Here is a 20401-nt window from a genome sequence, read left to right as displayed (position 1 = left end):
CCGCCAGCAGCCTCCAAACAGGGGCCCGTCTTCCTGAGCCTCGCCAGGGCCCAGTGCCCGACCTTGTGTCACCAGAGCTCTACCACGTCAGAGGTGGCCGATGGGGGAATGGCCCAACGGCCGGGAGGGGGGCGACGGTTTCCTGTCTCCTTCCTGACCGACTGAGTCAGGAAAGTACGAGGTTGCGACAGGCTCAGAGAGAAGCTCCACAGATACACTCCCCCAGGGAAGTGGGTTTCCCCTTTCCTGGCCTTTTTTTGGAGAAACCCAGGCAGCCTTCCTGGATTTTCCTGATGAAAACATTGAAGGCTGCTGCCTCGAGGGGCCGGGAATGGTCTCCTAGGCCAGAGCTTCTCAGGCTTTTCCCATTCATGATCCCTTTTCAACCAAGACAGTTTTGTGTGACCCCAGGCATATGGGTTTATAAAAGAGCCACATCAATCAAACAGTGACTGAGAAGAAATCAAAATTTCCTACCCTCACCTTCAGTTACAAGATCCACAGGGGATCAAAACCCAAGCTGGGTCCGAGGAGACGTCCCTCCCTGAGCATTTTCAAAGGCCTTGAGATGAGATGGCGGGCGTGGGGATGGACCGTTCCCCCAAATTCGGCCCGCCTGTGACTTCCTCACTCCAGGGTCCCGCTCAAGACAGATCTTTCAAAAACAATTATTCTGAACTTAAGCCCCCAAAGGAGCATTTCCACGCATAACCACAAAAAGGGTTCCATCTAAAACAGTGTCCACATCTCCAATTGCTCGGCTTTTAGTGAAGCTTATGATTTAATTCTGTGTATTACTTTGGAACCTTTGAGAAGCAGTTGTACAAATCCTAACTCTGTGGCCCTGGACAAATGCATCTTGCCTCTTTATCTGTAAAATGGGAAGGATAAAAGTCCCTCTTTCCCAGGTTCCTAGTTCCGTGGGAAGCATAGACTTACTACAGAGGGGAGCTTGGGGGTGATCTTAGAAATGGAGGGGAGCTTGGGGGTGAGTTGGACTGTCTCCTTTATTTGACAGCTAAGAAAATTGCAGGAGACTTTCCTAAGATCACACAAATACTAGTGACAGAGGTAAGATCTGCACCCTGGTCCTGTGACTACAAAGTCAGGGCTCATTCCACAAGGGAAGTTGGCGATCATTCCCCTGAGTCATTCTGGTTTAACGGGCACATTAACCAGAGAAGGCTTGGCCTGATAACTTAATGCAAATAATGACTTGCACATGGCATATGATGTGGGCTGCTTCAGCCAACTCGTCCAACAGTTCTGTCGGTCAAGATTTAGTGAGTTATCCCTAATCAACAACAGAGGTATTACACCACTTTCTGGGAAATGGGTACACAAATGGGATGTCGGTCTTATCCAAACTGAACCAATGGAACAGTAAGAGAGTCAGTCGCCTTTTGCTGCAAGGCTTCTTCCTAATTTGCTTTGGGGTAGATGATGGGAGGGCCAGGCTTGGGGCAGAGAACTGGGGGCAAATCTACCCAGGACACTTAGCGGGTCTGGGATTCTAGGCAAGTCATTTTCCTTCAATATGTCTTTTGTCCATCTGCGAACACAGACTCATGGCATAATGAGTCAAGAAGAGCAGAGTTCCCCATCCTGTCTGTGTGACCCTGAACAAATCATTCCATTACCAATTATTCTCTGGGACTCCCGGCTACAAACAAATGAATCAGCCATCTGCTTTGTGGAGGGAGTTTCCTGCATCAATAACAGCCTCATGTTGCAGGGAACTGATGAGAGGTTGGATGTGCTGAGGTCAAAGGGCATTTATATACACATGTGCATTATATATTTATGCATGTATATGCACATTGTGTGTAGATGCACAATCTAGGCAGATGTGTGTGTAAATATATATGTGTGTGTATATGTATCTATACGCAGGCAAATGTGCCTACTTGTCTACTTATTTATGTATATGACTATATCCATTAATGTGTATATACATAGATGCATATATACACACGTGTCTACAAGTGTTTTGCCATTCTGAAAGCTTCTTGTAATTGTGAGCTGTTGTATATCCATAAATGTATATATATGTGTACATAAACATGAACATGTGCATATATACAAACATGTATATGTAAAGTGTGTACATGTATTTATATGTACACGTGTGTGCATGAATGTGTACGTGTGTATGCACAGAAATGTGTGTATATCTATATATACACACATACATAAATGTATATACAGACGTGCCTAGCAGGTGTTTTGCCATTCTTAAAGCTTCTTGTAATTTGTGAGCTATTGTATATACATATGTGTGTACATGTGTGTACATAAACATGAGCATGTGCATATATACAAATGTGTATATGTAAAGTATGTACATGTATTTATATGTACATGTGTGTGCATAGATGTGTACGTGCATATGCACAGAAATGTGTGTATACACACACACACACACACTCTAGTTGTACATCTCTGCTTTTACATCCTCCACATACGAGAACTATGCCCTTTGAAAGGCAGCTCCGCCTTTGGCCTGGAAAAATCAATCGGACGATCGTCCCTCGATGGGTGAGATCAGTCGGGCCCGCTTGTTTGGGGGGAAACGCTCAGGAAGCCGGACCCCTGTGGTGGATGGCGAAGCTGCTGTTGCATGGCTGGGGTTTTGTTATGTCTTTGTCACGGGAAGCAGGCAGGGAGTGCAGGTCTCGTCACTATGGAAAGGGGCATCTTTCTGTGGCGAGAAGGCTCCCCACCCTGGAACAGGGCCAAGGACTCCTGGGCATCCAGGGACTGCAGCACGCAGGAGGGCAGGCAGCCAGCCAGCTGCCCCTGTGCCTCCCGGCACGCAGCCCTCCTGGGCAGGGCTCCCCCCCATCATGCCCCCTTGTAAGTGATGCTTCCCTGGCCGATGCCGGGCTCGTTGTCTCCTGATCATCTTCCTGCCACTTCCTGTGTTTGACTGGCTTTCAAACACCCGGCCGGTCTGCGAGGAAAGGGGCCTTCCTGCAGCCGAGTTGCAGAGAACACGGAGCCGTCCAGTGCGACGTTGTTTGTTCCTGGCGAAGCTTCGGTGTGTGTTTTGTTTTGAAAGAGCGTGACCGGACGGCTCGCTTTTGCCAGGACGGTCATTTGTAACTTTAAGACAAGCACTGAGCACAAGTCAGAGAGCTTTGGAACATGGACGCTGGGAGGGAGCTGAGGAGAGAGGGACCTCCCTGCCTGGGGCCGCCCGCTCAGGCCTCTACCACAGTTATTCAGAAGGGGAGGGGGAACACCCATTCAGAACCTCAAGCATTAGGGCTCCTCTAGCTGTAGGTGACAGCCACGAGGCCCCCAAAGCAGACATGGGAAGGGGAGGTCAAGTCTGAGGGCAGCTTCCAGTGGCTGAAGCTATTCAGAGCCATGAAGTCTGCTGGGATCCAGGCAGCGGATTCTGATTCTCCAGAGGGATTGGTGTCTGGTATTTCAGAGAGAGGGAGAGAGAGGGGGAGAGAGAGAGATTGTCACATGTGTGCAGCTTTTCCACCTTGAAGCAAACAGAATCTGAAGGCAGAGGACCTGGGGCCCAATCTAGCTGGGTCACTTCCCGATGGTGGGACCCATTCTGTCTTTCTGCCTTGTTGCTCTCATCTGTCAAATGGAAATTCGACGGGATTGCTTTGTTCAGCACAGGGGCCGGCCCCGAGAGTGCCCGGGGCTGCAGCAGATCCGGGGTATGGAGCTCAGAGCTCAGCTGGGCTTCCCTCTGTCCTGGTAGAAATGAGGAATCTGGGACCTGGCCAGGTCCGGCTCGTCCTATGGCAAAAGAGGAACAAGTGGGAAAACCACAGTGTGAGTGCAGGCCCGGCCACCAAATCCAAGTCCTTTTCCCACAGCGGCCACCAGGAGGTCGACTGGGACACTTCTGTTGTTTTCCCAGAGAAGAGCCCAGACTTAGATGGAGGGGTCTCCTCCAAGGCCAGTGAGCCCCTCCTCGACTCACACCCTGCTCAGCCTCTGGAAGGTTTAGGATTAAGTGTAAGGAGTGGGAAATGCCCTCCTCCCTTCGGGGAACATCTCGCCTTCGCTTTGCCCAGACTTGCAATGTCCCTGAAGAGGAGACCTGCTGGTGGCAAGGGGGCTGAGGGGGGCGCTAAACGGATTCACCAGTGGCCTGGACCGACCAATCACTCCTGGGTCTCAGTTTCCTCATCTGTAAAATGTCTGAGTTGCACAGCAAGACAGGATTAAAGATTGTGCATCCATGTAATGTGCTCTCCTGGGCCAAAGTGTGTTCAGCTCTAAAGTGAGGAGGCCGGACTGGACGGTGTCTGGGAGCACATCCAGTTGTCCGGATCGGGAGCTCTGACTCCATGATCATTCTGTTCAATTAGCTTTCACTTTTGTCGAAACTCCTTCCAGGCTGGGATTGAGGAAGAACAGAGATTGGCTTGAGGAAGTCAGCAAGTGTTTTATTGTCTTCCGAGAATGAGCAATGACTGCCCCTCCCCCACTTTCCCTCTATTCCTTTGCTTATCTGGATGACTCTGAGTTGGTGGCAGTGCCCCAGCTCTGGTGGATCTCCCATTGGTCCATCCTTGGCTCTGATGGATGGCCCTCTGGTCCATCCTTGGTTCTGATGGATCTCTCATTGGTCCATCCTTGGTTGTGATGGATCTCCTAATGGTCCATTCTTGGCTCTGATGAATCTCCCATTAGTCCACCCTTGGCTCTGATGGATCTCCCATTGGTCCATCCTTGGCTCTGATGGATCTCTCATTGATCTACCCTTGGCTCTTATGAATGTCCCACTGGTCCATCCTTGGCTCTGATGGATCTCTCATTGGTCCATCCTTGGTTGTGATGGATCTCCTAATGGTCCATTCTTGGCTCTGATGGATCTCCCATTGGTCCATCCTTGGCTCTGATGGATCTCTCATTGGTCCATCCTTGGTTGTGATGGATCTCCTAATGGTCCATTCTTGGCTCTGATGGATCTCCCATTGGTCCATCCTTGGCTCTGATGGATCTCTCATTGGTCCATCCTTGGTTGTGATGGATCTCCTAATGGTCCATTCTTGGCTCTGATGGATCTCCCATTGGTCCATCCTTGGCTCTGATGGATCTCTCATTGATCCACTCTTGGCTCTTATGAATGTCCCATTGGTCCATCCTCGGCTCTGATGGATGTCCCACTGGTCCATCCTTGGCTCTGATGGATCTCCCATTGGTCCATCCTTGGCTCTGATGGATCTCTCATTGATCCACTCTTGGCTCTTATGAATGTCCCATTGGTCCATCCTCAGCTCTGATGGATGTCCCACTGGTCCATCCTTGGCTCTGATGGATCTCTCATTGGTCCACCCTTGATTCTGATGGATCTCCCATTGGTCCACCCTCAGCTCCGATGGATCACCTGCTGGTCCACTCAAGTCTCCCTCTTCCCCTCTTAAATTCCCACCGGCCGCATACGGCTGTGCTGCTGGTCATCCTCCTCTCCCCTCCTCTCCCACTGTCTTCTCAGTGACTCCGTTAACTCATATTCAATTTATTTGGAAGAGTGTTTATCTCTAAGATTAAGCATTCTCCGGGTCAGAAGGCTTGTCTTGGAGGTCTTGTGAAACTCCACATTTGCCTAACGCCTAGCTGTTAAGCAAAAGAGAAGTGAGACTTTAGGGAAGGGACTTTTGAGAAAGAGACAGAGACAGGCAGAGACACACCAAGAGAGAGAGTGGGAGAGTAGGATAGAGTTTTAGGAAGAATCCAGTTATTTTCAGTTGCTTTGATTGTTAATTACCTTGTTTTCTCAAGGGGATTTCCAACAGATTTCCCCCAATCTTGATCACAACTTGCATTGCTGACCTCAGTGGTTTTCTTGGTCTTTTTCTTGAGCTCAATATCAGGCTTAAAAATGAGATTTCAAGGCGTTTTCAAGGATTTCATGTCATGTGATCCTGATCTAGAGTGATCAGTGATGGGCCAGATCCATCATTCTTCTGAAAACCTTTCTTTAAGTCTCCTAATGTCATGTATATTAATCAGTCCTTTACCAAGGATTTATGAGATGCCTACTGTGTGCCTGCTGTGGGGCCCCCGTGACAGCCTAAGAAAAGCCAGTGACATGAAGGGGGACCGGAACTGTCCCCATCATCCTCTCACCAGCTTGGAATCCGTGGTTCCAAGGGACGGTCAGTGTTCCACGGCCAGTACGTGCCGGGCTGAGAGGCCGAAAGCCCAGGGCCCTCTCCCGTCTCACTTAAGTCGTGAATTCGAATCCTTGGGGTGGGTCTGATGCCTCGTGGTACACCCCCTCCCCCCGATCTTTCAACCGATTTTAGGGAGTGTGCTGTCCTGCCTGCAGCTCCCACCGCCGGCTGGTTGTCTCTCCCTGGCCATCACGTCAGGACGGTCTACTCCTAGCTAGATTTCCCAGGCAGGCCAGTGTTTGGGTGGCTGGACCAGGCTCGCTGCTTTTCCTTCAACTAGCAAAGCTGGAGCGCATTTGGACCGTGCCGCGTTTCCCACCCCTGCTGAGCCCTGCGTCACAGGCCCCACTTGCATCGTCAGTCTAGTGCTTGCTCTTTGCAGACTGGGGCACTTTCCTAAGGAAGACCCATCAGAGCTTTCCCCGGTACCTGCTTCCCAAGAAACTTAGGGATACACAGTGGTGCTTCCTGAGAGTGGCTACAATTTCTTCCCTGATGTATAGCCCAGGTTCAGGATAAAGAGGACAGCAGGGATTTGATTCTGTTTTTTTTTTGTTTGTTTGTTTGTTTGTTTGTTTGTTTATTTTTTAGGTTTTTTTGTTTTTGTTTTTGTTTTTTAGAGATTTCTGCTAAATGGTCATTGATTGTTAGCATCTTGAAGGTAAAAGTAACCATCAAAATAATAACTCACATACATGGACTACTTTACAAAAGTAATCAGAGATAATAATAACTCATGTACATGAAATATTTTACAAAAGTAACCATCGAGATAACTCACATACATATGATACTTTACAAAAGTAACCACAGATAACTCACATACATATGATACTTTACAAAAGTAACCATCGAGATAATAACAACTCGCATGCATGTACTACTTTACAAAAGTAACCAGCAAGATAATAATGACTTACATACATGGAATACTTTATAAAAATAATTACACTTGATTCCAGCATAATCTTAAGAAATGTAGTATAAATATTATCCCCATCTCATAGATGGAAAAACTGAGGCAACATATAGGTAGTTGGCAGCAAGAATGAGAGAATGAAAGTCTGTTGACCTTCCTTCCTTTTTCCTCTCCTTTTCTTTTTTCTCTTTCTTTCTCCTTGTCTTCTTTCCTATCTTCGTTTCTATCTGCCTCTCCCCTCCTTTTTTTCAACAAAGACCACTTTTCTTTTCAAATTCAGGATCACCAAACTTGCACTTGGATCCATTAAGTCACCAGTCCCCAAAGTGGGTCATTTAATCACAGATAAGTTATACAGTCTCCAGCCGTAGTACCCAAGGTAGGGAAGGGCCATGTGCTTCCATGTTGGTTCTCCCACAGAACTCTCCACCATGGCTGTGGCCCATCGCTAAGGCTCCTTTATTTGGGAGTTTTATTGGGTTTTAGAGTAAAACTTCCCTCCTCCCATGGTTCCCTCTCCCTTCACTGCTCCAAAGAGCTTTCTGAGACTGAAACATGGTTCCTGGACCAGTCCCAGGGTCCTGGGCAAAGAATGGAGAGTGCTCAGGAGAACAAATGCTCTGGCTCTGTGCATTGCTGTTGGGAAACGGGGGCTTTTATTTAGTTTGGCACTTGGGTGTGTGGTTTACCTTTCTCTGGAAAATTCTGTTTCCTAAGGAGGCCGGATCTGAGCCCTTAGGGGATTGGCCGGGATAGCTGGGAGCTGTGCTGGGAGTTTATTGGATCTGCTCATGTTGTGTCTGCACTGTGGCCACTTTCCACTACAGTTGTGTCTGTGGCAGAGCTGCCTAATTATTTTACCATTGTTCTGTCTACTTTTCATTTCTGGCTAATGCTCCTATTTTCCCCCTACAGCTCTACTGACTCCCAGCTAATTTAGAGAGGGGAAACAAATTAACTTCCATGTAAAACTATACTCTAGGCATGGGGTGAGGAAGAGGGACTTGTCGTTATTGCTCTAGTTCTTGAAAAAAAAAAAAAGGGAGACTTGATTGAGTTGGACTAGTGAGTCATTTGCAAGACACAGAGTCTATGATTTTGTGAGAATGGGGAACTCCCACTGTGGAACCGTCTCCACCAACAGCGATTCCTTATCCCTCCCGATTTGTCTACAGAGTTGGATTCTGATGGCCACTGCCTCCTTCTTGGAAGACTCTCTTCCCTTGGCATCCAAACCATTGGTTCTCATGGTTCTCTCACCACTGTGACCGTTCTGCCTTGAATTCCTCACCTGGTTTATTTTTCTCCATCTGCCATAATTGTGGCTGCATCCTAAGTCCTCTTAACCTTCTCTTTCCAAATCTCTCCCTTGTGCGTCTTATATTCTCCCACAACTTCCACGATCACTTCTATTTCACTAAAAGTAGCTGCAAGCTCTCCCTAGAACTTCGGTCCCACATCTCAAATTGCCTGACAGATTTTACTACCCAGATTAACCAACCAAATGACAAGCATTTATTATGCACTTGTTCTTTGTGACAGACTGTGCCAAATGCTACAGATACAGATTCAGAGAGAGGTAGAAACAGAGAAAGAGAGAGACAGAAAGAAAGAGAGAAGAGACAGAGAGAAAGGGAAGACAAATTTTGGTAATTCTCTCTAAACAATATATTCCCCCTCCATTCCATTCTTTATTTCCCCGCTGCATCCAGTCTAACACCAATTCTCTTCTATTTATGCCCAGATTATTGTAACAGCCTCCTCCTGGTTATCTATCCCCCTTTCTTCTCCCCACCTCCCTTCTCTCCCACCACTTGGCTAGTATTCTTTATTTCTAATACGATGTTCTACCCACCACTTGTCTTAGATTGTTCTCCACTTGAGCTTTTCTTCCTTGCATTTAAGGTTCTGTAAAATCTGATTCCAACCTCCATTAGGATCAGATCTATAACTTTCAAATTAGAATCTTCTCCCTCTCTTTCCAGACTTCCATTCTCCATTTCCCCATCTAATCTCTATGACTTTGTTCCCCCATATTTGAGTTGGGGTCATCAACTCTTCCAACTCACATCCATTTCTTGAATCATCTGTCTTCTCACCAAAGATCTAAGTCAAGCCCTGACTCAGTTCATCTTCTCCATGTAATTTCCTTGAACTATGACCGACAAAAGTGATCTCTGTCCTTTTTGATTCTTATAATACTTGAAGAGTTTTCTGAACTTGCCCTACTCTCCCCCATATCATAGGTGATCATGGGATCATCAACTTTTGCCTTTACAAATGAAAAAACTGAGGTTGAGAGAGAGTAAATAAACTTCCAAGATCATATAGGGAATGAGTGTCAGAGGCGTGGGATCTTCTAAACACATGGCCAATATTCTTTCTCTTGTGTCATACTCCTTCCCTTTGTCAACCGTTTCTTTGTTCACTAAAAGCAGAACCTGTGCCACATTCTAGTTTTATAACAGATAACTTGGGAGGGAAAAAAAGGGTGTTGTTGATCTCTTAGAATTAGAAAGGATCTGTGTTCAAATTCTGCCTCAAGCATTTGCTAGTCATATGGCTCTGGCAAACCACTTAATCTTTCTCCACTGGTAAAATGGGGATAAGAACAGAACTACCCCATAGTTGTTGAAAATATCTGATGAAGTATATAATCTGTTTTGCAAACCTTAAGTGCTTATATAAATATAAAGAAATACAATTCCATATTTAAAAGCCAATATAAATATTAAAATCATCTTTGTACTCTGTGCCTTGTATGTGGTAGACCTTAAACATTTATTATACTCAATTAGTGAATTAAAAAATATATATTTATTAAACACCTAGTCTGTGCCAGCCACTGTACTAATTGTTTGAGATATAGTAAGAGGCAAAAGGCAGTGTCTTTCCTCAGGGAGCTTACCATCTGCTGCAAAGACAGTGTGCAAACAAATATGTACAAACAACAGGATAGATTGGAAATAAACTGAGCAATCAGTAAACATTTGTTAAGGACCTACTATGTGTCAGGCACTGAGCTAAGCATGGAGGATGCAAAAAAGACACAAAAGGCAGTCTCTGTCCTCAGGGAGCTTATGCCCTACTAGTGTCAACAACCTATAGATAAATATAATCAAAGAAAACCATATAAAAGGCAAATCAGTGAAGGAAAGGCTTCCCGTAGGAGGGATTTTAGTTGGTCCTTGAAGCTAGGAGAGTTGGGATGTGTGTGTAGATAGGAGGAGGGGAATTATGGGAAAAATAAAGGAACTCACAGAGGGGGAAAGCATTGGGGAAGGACAGTGAGCAGCCACAAGATTCCTCTTCAGCTTTCTACATTCCCCTTTTGAAATCGAGGATTAGAATTGCCTTTGACTCGCATCCAATTGGCCCGGATCCTGGCAATTCAGGTTTCTGCTCCTTCGTCAGGAAACGTCAAACCAGCTCGTCCAAGCTTCTTGTGAGTCCTTCATGTGTCATGTACTTCACAGGCCGGGAGTCATCAGTGCAAGGAGAGGCTGCAGGAACCGGGGAAGTCATTAGGCTGGCTCTACGGAGTGAGACGGTGCGGGAAAGACCACTCTGTCCTCCAGCCTCAATGCAAACGCAGAGCTAGAGGAAACAGACTCTAGGCTGTGTGATTCTCCTAAGCAGGGACTTTGTTGTGATCAAACTTGATTCCAGGAGGCTTGCTGTAGGGAAGGGTTCTCCAAGTGTGGGCTGAGGCTCCTTGGGGCCGTTGAGATGCTTTTAGGGCAACTGTGAGGTTAAAACTGTTTTCTTCTTAATAAGATGTTTTCTAATAGAGCAATAATATCGATCGATATAAAGCACATAAATAAAAGCTCTTATATATTTATTGTGCACTTGTTCTTTGTGACAGACTGTACCAAATGCTAGAAATACAGAGTCAGAGAGAGAGATAGAAACAGAGAAAGAGAGAGACAGAAAGAGAGTGCTGGATGGGTGTCTGAGAGGGGATCCTCAGTAAATTTGAAGAGTGTGAAGGAGTTCTGAGATTAAAACCACTGATACTGAATATGGGTCTTGGAGTCAGAATGATCTGAATTCAAATTCTGTCTCTTTGTTAGCTCTCCTGGAGAGGAGTCATGTGCCAAGGGGCAAGTGTATCACAGAATATATTCAAAACCACCAAAAAAACAGGCCTTGTGTGTACAAGGTGGCAAAGCAGAAAGTGCGACCCGAAGGCCTAGTTGGTGAATCAGCTCAACACTTCCTCTCTCTGGGACTTTCCTTCCTGTATAACACACTTACATGGTGGAGTAGGGATGAAGGTGCAATACCATGAAGTGGGAAAGGCACTGGCTTGAAGCCCGAAGACCTGGGGTCCCGTCTTCTTGACTGGAGCACACATCTTTGGCCACTGATGTGTGACCTTGTCTCTCTGGGTTTCTCCTGACTTATCCAGGACTGGAAGCCTGGAGGAACCCAGGGGGAACTAAGTCTGCTTGTAACTCTCCTCGACGCGCCTTTCCTTAGAAGGTGGAATCGCATTTTAATGGGAGAAAACTGTTTGGCTAAGTTTCCCATCAGTCAGACAACCAGCATTTAACGTCGTTGTCCTCCCGGCCTAATTCAGTTCAATCCATATGTTGAAATGGTTTGTTAGAGGCTGTCAAGGCCCTCAGAACCCCGGCTCTTCCATTATATAACGGATGCAACATCAGGGAATTTGCTGATGGCTCGGGTTTTCTTTCGCTTGCACTGAAGAGCTTCTTGTCTCTGCAAAGCATCAAGGGAGCAGTTTTAAGGGATGAGCAAACACAGTCTCGGGGGGATCAGCAGCTGCACTCAGGGTTTTCTCTTGTTTACTGTTTTCTTATCTGCAAAATGGGGTAAATAATGGTCTCCACCTTACAAGGTTATCATTTGAGATAATATTTATAAAACTCTTTGCAAACCTTAAGTGCTTTGTAAAGGTTAGTGCTTTATTAAGCACACATTATGTGTCAGGTGTATACTTGGCCCCTGACCAGCAGTGGGGGTTGATATTTGTTTCATCTTATTAATATTTAACTTCTCTCAGGGTCCTAGTTTTAGAGCTGGAACAGACTTTCAAGTTAACTAGTATAAACTGCTCACTTGGAAACATGAGAACCCAAGTGGAGAACTTCCTCCCCCATGGTCACAGGATGAGAAGGTGCCGCCATGGGGGCTTGGACCCAGGCCTCTGAAGCCCAGTCTGGCTCCACCAGGACCCCAGGGCTCCAGTCAGTTAAACCAGCCTGTACCAAGCAGTAAGGATCGAGGGGTTGGCCCCGCTGAGAGGCAGGCACCCCACTGTGCACAATCTTCCTGCTCCGCCACCTGGGGCAAGAGCCTCTGCCAGTGTCATTGGGCCCTGACGCAGGACATGAACTTGAATCCTATTTTGTACTTTGTTAGTAAAAACGTCATTCAGAAGGGCAGGATGTTGGGGAGGCACATTCCATTCATGGAAAATGGGTGTTGCAAGATGGCTTCATGGTCCTCTGGGCCAATCCCCCCATTTAACAGGTGTGGAAACTGAGGCTCCCCCCCCCCCCGGGCAGAAGGCTATGTAGTGGCAAGCAAACTGATCTGCAGACTTCACCAGCTCACTTCTGGGATGCTCTGTCTCTCTTTGTGAAATTTAGTCTTTAAAGGGTTGGGTTTTTTTTTTTTCAATTGCTTTAAATTGAAGGGAGAAGTTAATTTGGTGCCCTAATGGAGCCTTTCTTCTTTCCCTTATGGATCCAAGTGCTCTTTGCCACTTCAGAACACTTCAGAAAGGGCCTTAGAACATGGAATGTTAGAATACAGAAAGCCAAGGAGGGAAAGGGCCTTAGAACATGGAATGTTAGAATACAGAAAGCCAAAGAGGGAAAGGGCCTTAGAACATGGAATGTTAGAATACAGAAAGCCAAAGAGGGAAAGGGCCTTAGAACATGGAATGTTAGAACACTAGAGTTGAAAAGGGCCTTAGAATATAGAATGTTAGAATACAAAAAGCCAGAGATGGAAGGAGCCTTAGAACATGGAATGTTAGAATTCAGAATGCTAGAGCTAAAAGGGCCTTAGAACACAGAATGTTAGAATACAGAACGCTGGAATTGGAAAGAGTCTTAGAACATGGAATATAAGAATACAGAATGCTAGAATCAGAAGGAGCCTTAGAAGATAGAAAGATAGAATTCTGAATGCCAGAGCTGGAAAGGGCCTTAGAAGATGGAATTTTAGAATTCAGAACAACAGAGCTGGAGGGGCCCTTAGAACACATTTTAGAACTGGGAGAGACCCAACAGTATAAAACATTAGACCCGGAAAATTGCTTCAAACTCTAGAGCAAAAAAGCTCCTTGGAACCCCAAATGTTGGTGCTAGAAGGCAACTTAGAAAGCAGGCCCTTGACAGAAAACGTTAGAACACAGAATGTCAAGCTGGAAGGAACCTCGGCAATAATCCAGCTGCCTTCCTCCCTCCTGTCTGCTTAAGTTGGCTAAGAATTCATTACAGGGATTACTATGTACCAACGTCCATCGATCTGTGCACGTAGCCCACAGGAAATGCAGACAACTGATAACATAGCAGAGACAGAAACAGTATCTCTCTGTAGCAGCCTCCAAAATCAAGAAAAATTGGAGTCATAAAGCACACATTTCCTCTGGGGAATACTGGTTTCAAGATTACATCGTGGCTATTGGTGGTATTTTTTTTTTTAAGCAGCTACTAAAGAAAGTCAAGGAACAAATGTGAATTGTAGGCGCCCTCATGGAGGAGATGGATTTCGGAAAATCTCCTTGGGCAAAGCTTAGTTCTGAATCTTAAAATTTGCAGTTCTTTTTGTATTTTAAAAGAAAAGTTCAATTCAGGTCAATATTTCCATACATCAAAGGGAGGACCCATGATGTTGTCTATGTGAATGTGGCCCGATATGTCTTAATATATGGCCTTTGGGAGTTTCTGTGGCTGAAAATGATGGTGATCCAATGGCCCATCTGGTAACACGTCTCACTGGTCATCTGATGGGAGATAGATGGTGATCTCGGGTACTATATCTGAAACCTTTGCAGCATGGCAGGACCTTCCAGATTTGGTGCACTGCTGGTCTCTCCCTTGGGAATCAAGGTCACCTTCATGCCAGGGAAGTCTTGGAGGGGGACCCAAGTGTAGGACAGGCAGGACCAATGGCAACCGCTCACACCTCCACCCCCAGCATCTTAGCCAGACATCCTTTTCCTGAACGTTATTAGAAATCCGCGTTTTCTTGTGTTGAGAGTGGCCCCCAATGGGGACCTTTGGGTTCAGAGCAGCATTCTACTTGATTTCTCCCAAAGGAAAGGAAAAGCAGAAAACATAAAAGAAACCTCCAACAGCATAAATATAACATGATGGTGAAAGCAGTTCTCCTCGTGGGGCAGGGGAAAAGGAGAAATCATTCTTGCAGTTTAAAGTGGGGAGAATTTCTTGCTATGTCCAAGATTTTATCCCTTGCCTAGGTGTCTTGGAATGGCTATCCAAGGTGGATGGGAAGGAGCAAAGGCAGGCGTGAAGCTCTCTGAAATGTATATTTCTCCACTGAGCCATTCTCTTCCAACATTCCCAATTTCAGTCATTGTAGTTATTTCTCAGTAATGGGGGAACTTTACATATGTTTTCTCTTAGTAATAATTTTTAAGGAAGTCCCTTGTTCCTCTCTTTGTCTCAGTTTCTTCAATCATAAAATGGGAATGATAATAGAACTTACTTCTCAGAACTCTTGGGAAGATCAAATGAGATAACTGCAATAAGCACTTAGCACAATGCTTGGCACGTAGTAGGTGCTTTGTAAGTGCATCTAGAGACAAGGGATAAGCAGCCAAGTGTCAGAGCCAGAATTAGAATCTTGGTCTCTCTTGATTCTGAGTTCAGGACCTTTTCTACTTGGGACTCTAGTTTAAAAAAATGGAGAGCTCAGCAGCTTTATCTTAGAACCCCCGGGGATTTAGGCCAGTCAAGTGTCAGATTGAGGCAGAAAGGCACAAAGAAACTTAGTAGTTTTGTGACTTTGGCCAAAGTCACTACCTCTTTCTGCCTCATTTGTTTCATTTATAAAATGGAGATAGTAATAGCACAGATCTCATGGGGTTGTAAAGTACTATGAATATTTGTATCATTAGATATTGGCTTATTCCAGGCCCCTCATTTTGTGGCCCACCAGCAGCTGAGCCGGGACTGGAGATTAGGATTCCATTGGAATAATAATTTCATAAGTTGGATTCCATTGAGCAACTTGAGGTTGAAATCCTAACTAGGCCACATCCACTAAGCCATCTCCCTAGCCTTAAGCTCTCCCAGTGTCTTATCATATACACTGCAGCTAATTGAAGTAATTGGACTCATGACACTCTGGGCCGCTCCTGGAGGGCGAGGGCTGTGGCCGTCTCCCTTGGAACCTTGCCCCGGTTCCAAGCAAGTGGGGATCTGGTAAATGTTTTCTGAGGAGGATAATGATGGTCTCACCCAGCTCAGTGATGCCGTCCCCACAAATGCAACATGGGTTTTTTTTAAAAGGAAGCAGACGTTTGTTGCTAAGCAACATTTAGAGGCCTGGGTCTCTTTCTCACACTAGGTGGAGGGGCAACAGCTGTTCCCAATTTCACTGGAGGACCAGTTGCTTCTAAGGTGCTTTAGCCAGAATATATTACCTGGTGATGTCCCTCTGGGCTGGATGATGAGCTTGTGGGGGAACTTGGGAGAGGAGAAAGAGAAGGCTCTTTTTTTGGTCTGTTTCTGTCCTTTGTGTGTCTATTCTTATTTCCAACCAGTGCCTCCCCCCCTCCCCAATCGGGATGGAGATTGGTGGGAAAGTAGCTATTTGGCTCTGATGCCAGATTAAAAGTTTTTTTGTTTTGAACTAATAGGTCCTCTGTTTGGCCTAGTGAAGGAAAACACATTGGTAGGGGCTCATTGTGAGCTCTGGTTTAGATGGATGCTACATCTCAGAGCGCGCAAACCTAGCAGAGATCTCTGGAGGGGCCCAGCCTTCTTTGCTTTTCCTGGAGAGAAAAGAGGTGGCGAGACAGAGTTTCATTTCACCAGAGGATGAGAAGACAAGGGTTCATCACCAGTGCTTATCTTCTTCCCTCCAACGCAGCCACAAGTCTAGAACGGGCCTCCCCTATTGGGCCATGGGCCTCCCCTATTGGGCCACGGGCCTCCCCTATTGGGCCACGGACCTTAAGCAGGATACATAATTAATGGAAGAGCCTATGCTGTCTGATAATGGGGTTCAGATCCTCCTGTCTCTGCCGCAGTTTCCTTTTCTAGAAAATGCAAGGTTGATCTTCCAGGTCTTTCTGAATCATGACTGATGTTCAGGGACCATTCTTCAGGTGGTGGCGGGAGGCAGACAGCATGGCGGCAGCCTCCTCCCCCACCCCCAAGCCTCCTGTTCTCCTGCTCTCTCACTTGATCTGTTCTGACAAGGCCTTTTAAATGCTTGAGCTTATCCTGTATCAGCTGAGAAACACATGACTCCAGATGGGGGAGAGGTGGCCACAACTTTTCCTGGCCCTTAATTCTGGAGTTTTCCGACGGGGGCCTCCCCCATGACCCCCGACGCCTCTGGCTATGCCCCGGTCATGTGGGCCACTTACATCACCCATCTTCCCCAGAGCTGGAGTCACTTCAAAAGAAAGTTTGTCTGCTCTGGAGGCCTTCCTATGACCTCCCAGAGATGCTGGCCTGGGAGAGAAGGCCTCGGAGCCTGAGTTGGAGTGGAACTTTTGTGGTCTTTCATCTAAAAAAGAAGTGCGCCAGCCTAGCTGAAGGTCCCTTTAGTGTTAAACCTCAAAGTTAATCAAGATGTCCCCAGAACTCCAAGTGCCCCAAATGGAGAAATGACCAAACGGCCCCCGCCCTGCTTGTGCTGCCATCGTTCCTGGTGCCCGGTCTTAGAAACCGCTATTGGAGCTCCCAGGAAGGGGGCAGGGGTTAACTCATATTTCATTTCTTTGGAAGAAGTCTTGACTTGGATGTCTTGTGAAACACATTTGCCTAACTAGAAGCAAAAGAGAAGGGAGACTTTAGGGGCCGGGGCCCTGCCGGGGTCCAGCTGACCTTCACCTAAAGGGACCGGAGCTCTGGGAGCCGGGGATGGGGCATCTGCAGTTAGGGTCACTGCTGCCAGGATGCAGAGGAGAGGGGGCAGCCTCCGAGATGGGCAGCGGGCAGAGGAGAGAGGGGCAGCTCTGAGATGGGCAGCGTGCAGAGAAGAGGGGGCAGCCTCCGAGATGGGCAGCGGGCAGAGGAGAGAGGGGCAGCTCCAAGATGGGCAGAGGAGAGAGGGGCAGCCTCCGAGATGGGCAGAGGGCAGAGAAGAGGGGGCAGCCTCCGAGATGGGCAGCGGGCAGAGGAGAGAGGGGCCGCCTCGGAGATGGGCAGCGGGCAGAGGAGAGAGGGGCCGCCTCCTAGATGGGCAGCGGGCAGAGGAGAGAGGGGCAGCTCCGAGATGGGCAGAGGGCAGAGGAGGGGGGGCCGCCTCTGAGATGGGCAGCGGGCAGAGGAGAGAGGGGCAGCCTCCGAGATGGGCAGCGGGCAGAGGAGAGAGGGGCAGCTCCGAGATGGGCAGCGGGCAGAGGAGAGAGGGGCAGCTCCGAGATGGGCAGCGGGCAGAGGAGAGAGGGGCAGCTCCGAGATGGGCAGAGGGCAGAGGAGAGGGGGCAGCCTCCGAGATGGGCAGCGGGCAGAGGAGAGAGGGGCAGCTCCGAGATGGGCAGAGGGCAGAGGAGAGAGGGGCAGCTCCGAGATGGGCAGAGGGCAGAGGAGAGGGGGCAGCCTCCGAGATGGGCAGCGGGCAGAGGAGAGAGGGGCAGCTCCGAGATGGGCAGCGGGCAGAGGAGAGAGGGGCAGCTCCGAGATGGGCAGAGGGCAGAGGAGAGGGGGCAGCCTCCGAGATGGGCAGCGGGCAGAGGAGAGAGGGGCAGCTCCGAGATGGGCAGCGTGCAGAGAAGAGGGGGCAGCCTCCGAGATGGGCAGCGGGCAGAGGAGAGAGGGGGCAGCCTCCGAGATGGGCAGAGGGCAGAGGAGAGAGGGGCAGCTCCGAGATGGGCAGCTGCCACGGACTCTCCTGCCCGAGCCTTTCCCTGGCTCCCTAAAACTCGGGCCGGAGGCCGGGCCTGGCCGCTCTTGGCTACATGGAGGGGGAGGGGAGATTAGATTAAAAGTAGGGGGGTGAATTGTCCAGAATAAGGGGTGAGCGGGAGACGGATGTGGCCCCGATTCTCTTCAATGCTTCCTGGGTCCTTGAGACCCAAAGCTCACATGGTCCCCCGGAGAATCGTTCCCAAGCACAGGCGGCTCCTCACTCCGATTGCCGGGCGGCAGTCCTTGGCCTTGGGGGGCTCCCTCCCGCCCCCGGCCTGGGGAGCTTGAAAGGGGCTAATCCATGGCGAAGGCGCTGCCCATTAACGGCGGCTGAGTGAGTGACATCTGCACGTGCCGGGCTTGCAGAAAGGGAGTGGGCCCGAGATCCCCTCCCCCAGCCGCTCCCTCTCTCTTTTTGTCTCCTGGTCCGAGCTGCCACTTCGGGCGGCCGGGAAAGCGCAGTCGGGGATGGAGCCCTGGTGCTCCGGCCGCTGCTTTGAAATAGCGCTCAGCCTGGGAGCACTCCCGCAGGAAAGATTGGCGGCTGGGAGCGCCGGGGAGCCAGACAATCCGCCCGGAGGGAGCCGGGAAATCTGCCCCAAAAGCGAGAAAATCCGCCCCAAAAGGAGCCGGAAAATCCGCCCCAAAAGGAGCCAGAACATCAGCCCAGAGAGGGAGCGAGAAAATCCGCCCGAGAGGGAGCGATGGGCGGCGGGGGCGGGAAGCCGCGCCTTTGTGTGCAGGGCGCTCCCGCCGGCTGCTTGGCGCCGTCGGGGAAAGGGTTAACGCACACCTAGCGGAGTTGGGGGAGGGTGCCCACTTCAGGATTCCTTAAGTATCTCGAGGGCTCCCTCCATCTTTCTCACGGCTCTTTCGGAAGATGGCCGTGTTCCCCGGGTTGGCCGCCCCCGCCGAAAAGCAGCCTCCCTCCTCCCCTGCCTCCCGCTGCTGAGCCGCGCTGCTCCGGCGGACTGCAAGCCCCAGGAGCCGGGAAGCCTCGGGAGCCGGGAAGCCTCGGGAGCCGGGAAGCCTCGGGAGCCGGGAAGCCTCGGGAGCCCGGCGGCCCCGGAGCATTCCCAGGCGCTCCGCCAGCCGCCGCAGCCGCCGGGGCGGGCTCTCTCCGGCGAGCCCCGGATCTCGTCCCCCCGCTGCCCGGCCGAGATGCACCGCGGCGCGGGGCTTTGTTCGCGAGCCGAGGCTGGCCCCGAGCGGGGGAGCTCCCGGCTCTAGGAGAGCGGCCGTCCTCGGTTCCGCCGGGGTTCCCCGCGTCCCGCCGAGTCGCCACCTCCGGGCACCGGGTGTTCTGTGCCAGGAACCGTCGCCGGGCGCGCCGCGCGGAGCTTTCCAAAATGCCCGAGGCAAACTACTTACTGTCCGTGTCTTGGGGTTACATCAAGGTGAGTTCCTGCCCTTCAAGCTCCCTTGGAGGCGCCGGGCGAGGGCCCGGGCCCGGGTTCTGCGCGTTTTAGGGAAGAAAGCTCAGGGAGCGTTGGCCGAGAACTGGGACGGAGCGCCGGCGGACTCCGAGGCTGCCCCTTCTTTCCGGGCCGGGCTCCGGCTGCCTGGCGCCTTACTTCGTGCTCCAACTTTGTGCACGCTTCCTTTGGCGAGGGGGCTCATTGACCCCCAATATGCATTGCAGCTAATTGTTAAAAAAAAATCCACCCAGGGAAAGCAAATAGCCTGCGTGTTCTTAGCCAGATTCTCTCCAACGGGAGGGAAAAAAAACAACTCTTTATTTTTTCATTGTGTTGGAAGGGTTGTGATATTAATGAGAATAAGGAGAACCCGCGTTTCCAGGAAAATGGCCCTGGAATCGCCTCTAATTACAGGGTATTTGTATTGTAGGGACATGAAGCCGGGTGAAACCTGTGCCCCCTCCCTCCAGGTTCCCCACGCCGCTCTCCCGGTGGGAAAGTTAAGCACAATTGCCTTGGTGATGGGCTCTCATTTCTTGTGTGAAAAAGCCATCGCTTTTCCTTTCTTTCCTGAACAGTTCAAGAGGATGTTGAACCGGGAGCTGACCCACCTCTCCGAGATGAGCCGCTCTGGGAACCAGGTGTCCGAGTATATTTCCAACACTTTCCTAGGTAAGGTATTTGCTGTCAACTTTTCAAATCCTTAAAAAAAAAATTCCCTTTTTTTTCGCCCTGGTCCCTGGGGCCAAGCCTGAGAGGGAGGGGTCCGGGCTGGTACTCTCCATTGTATGCCCCGCCCACCAGGTGAAATCAGTCTGA

The 20401-nt window shown here is 49.2% G+C and overlaps 1 protein-coding gene across 6 annotated transcripts in view; it reads left to right on the top strand.

Annotated features, from left to right (window-relative positions):
- The window catches only part of PDE4B (phosphodiesterase 4B), a 667172-nt gene that overhangs the window by 626152 nt on the left and 20619 nt on the right, over positions 1-20401 (top strand). For 5 of the 6 annotated variants that reach the window (XM_074265715.1, XM_074265720.1, XM_074265718.1 and 2 more), the window contains one exon: positions 20161-20254. In XM_074265715.1, the coding sequence (XP_074121816.1) occupies positions 20161-20254 (94 nt within the window). Of the gene's footprint in view, positions 1-19358; positions 19562-20160; positions 20255-20401 lie in introns of those variants that run through there. The other variant, XM_074265721.1, reaches the window with a different exon arrangement.

This window comes from Sminthopsis crassicaudata, chromosome 4 (genome assembly GCF_048593235.1).
Source record: "Sminthopsis crassicaudata isolate SCR6 chromosome 4, ASM4859323v1, whole genome shotgun sequence".
Classification (NCBI taxonomy): Eukaryota; Metazoa; Chordata; class Mammalia; order Dasyuromorphia; family Dasyuridae; genus Sminthopsis; species Sminthopsis crassicaudata.
This window is presented reverse-complemented; position numbering and strand designations above follow the sequence as displayed.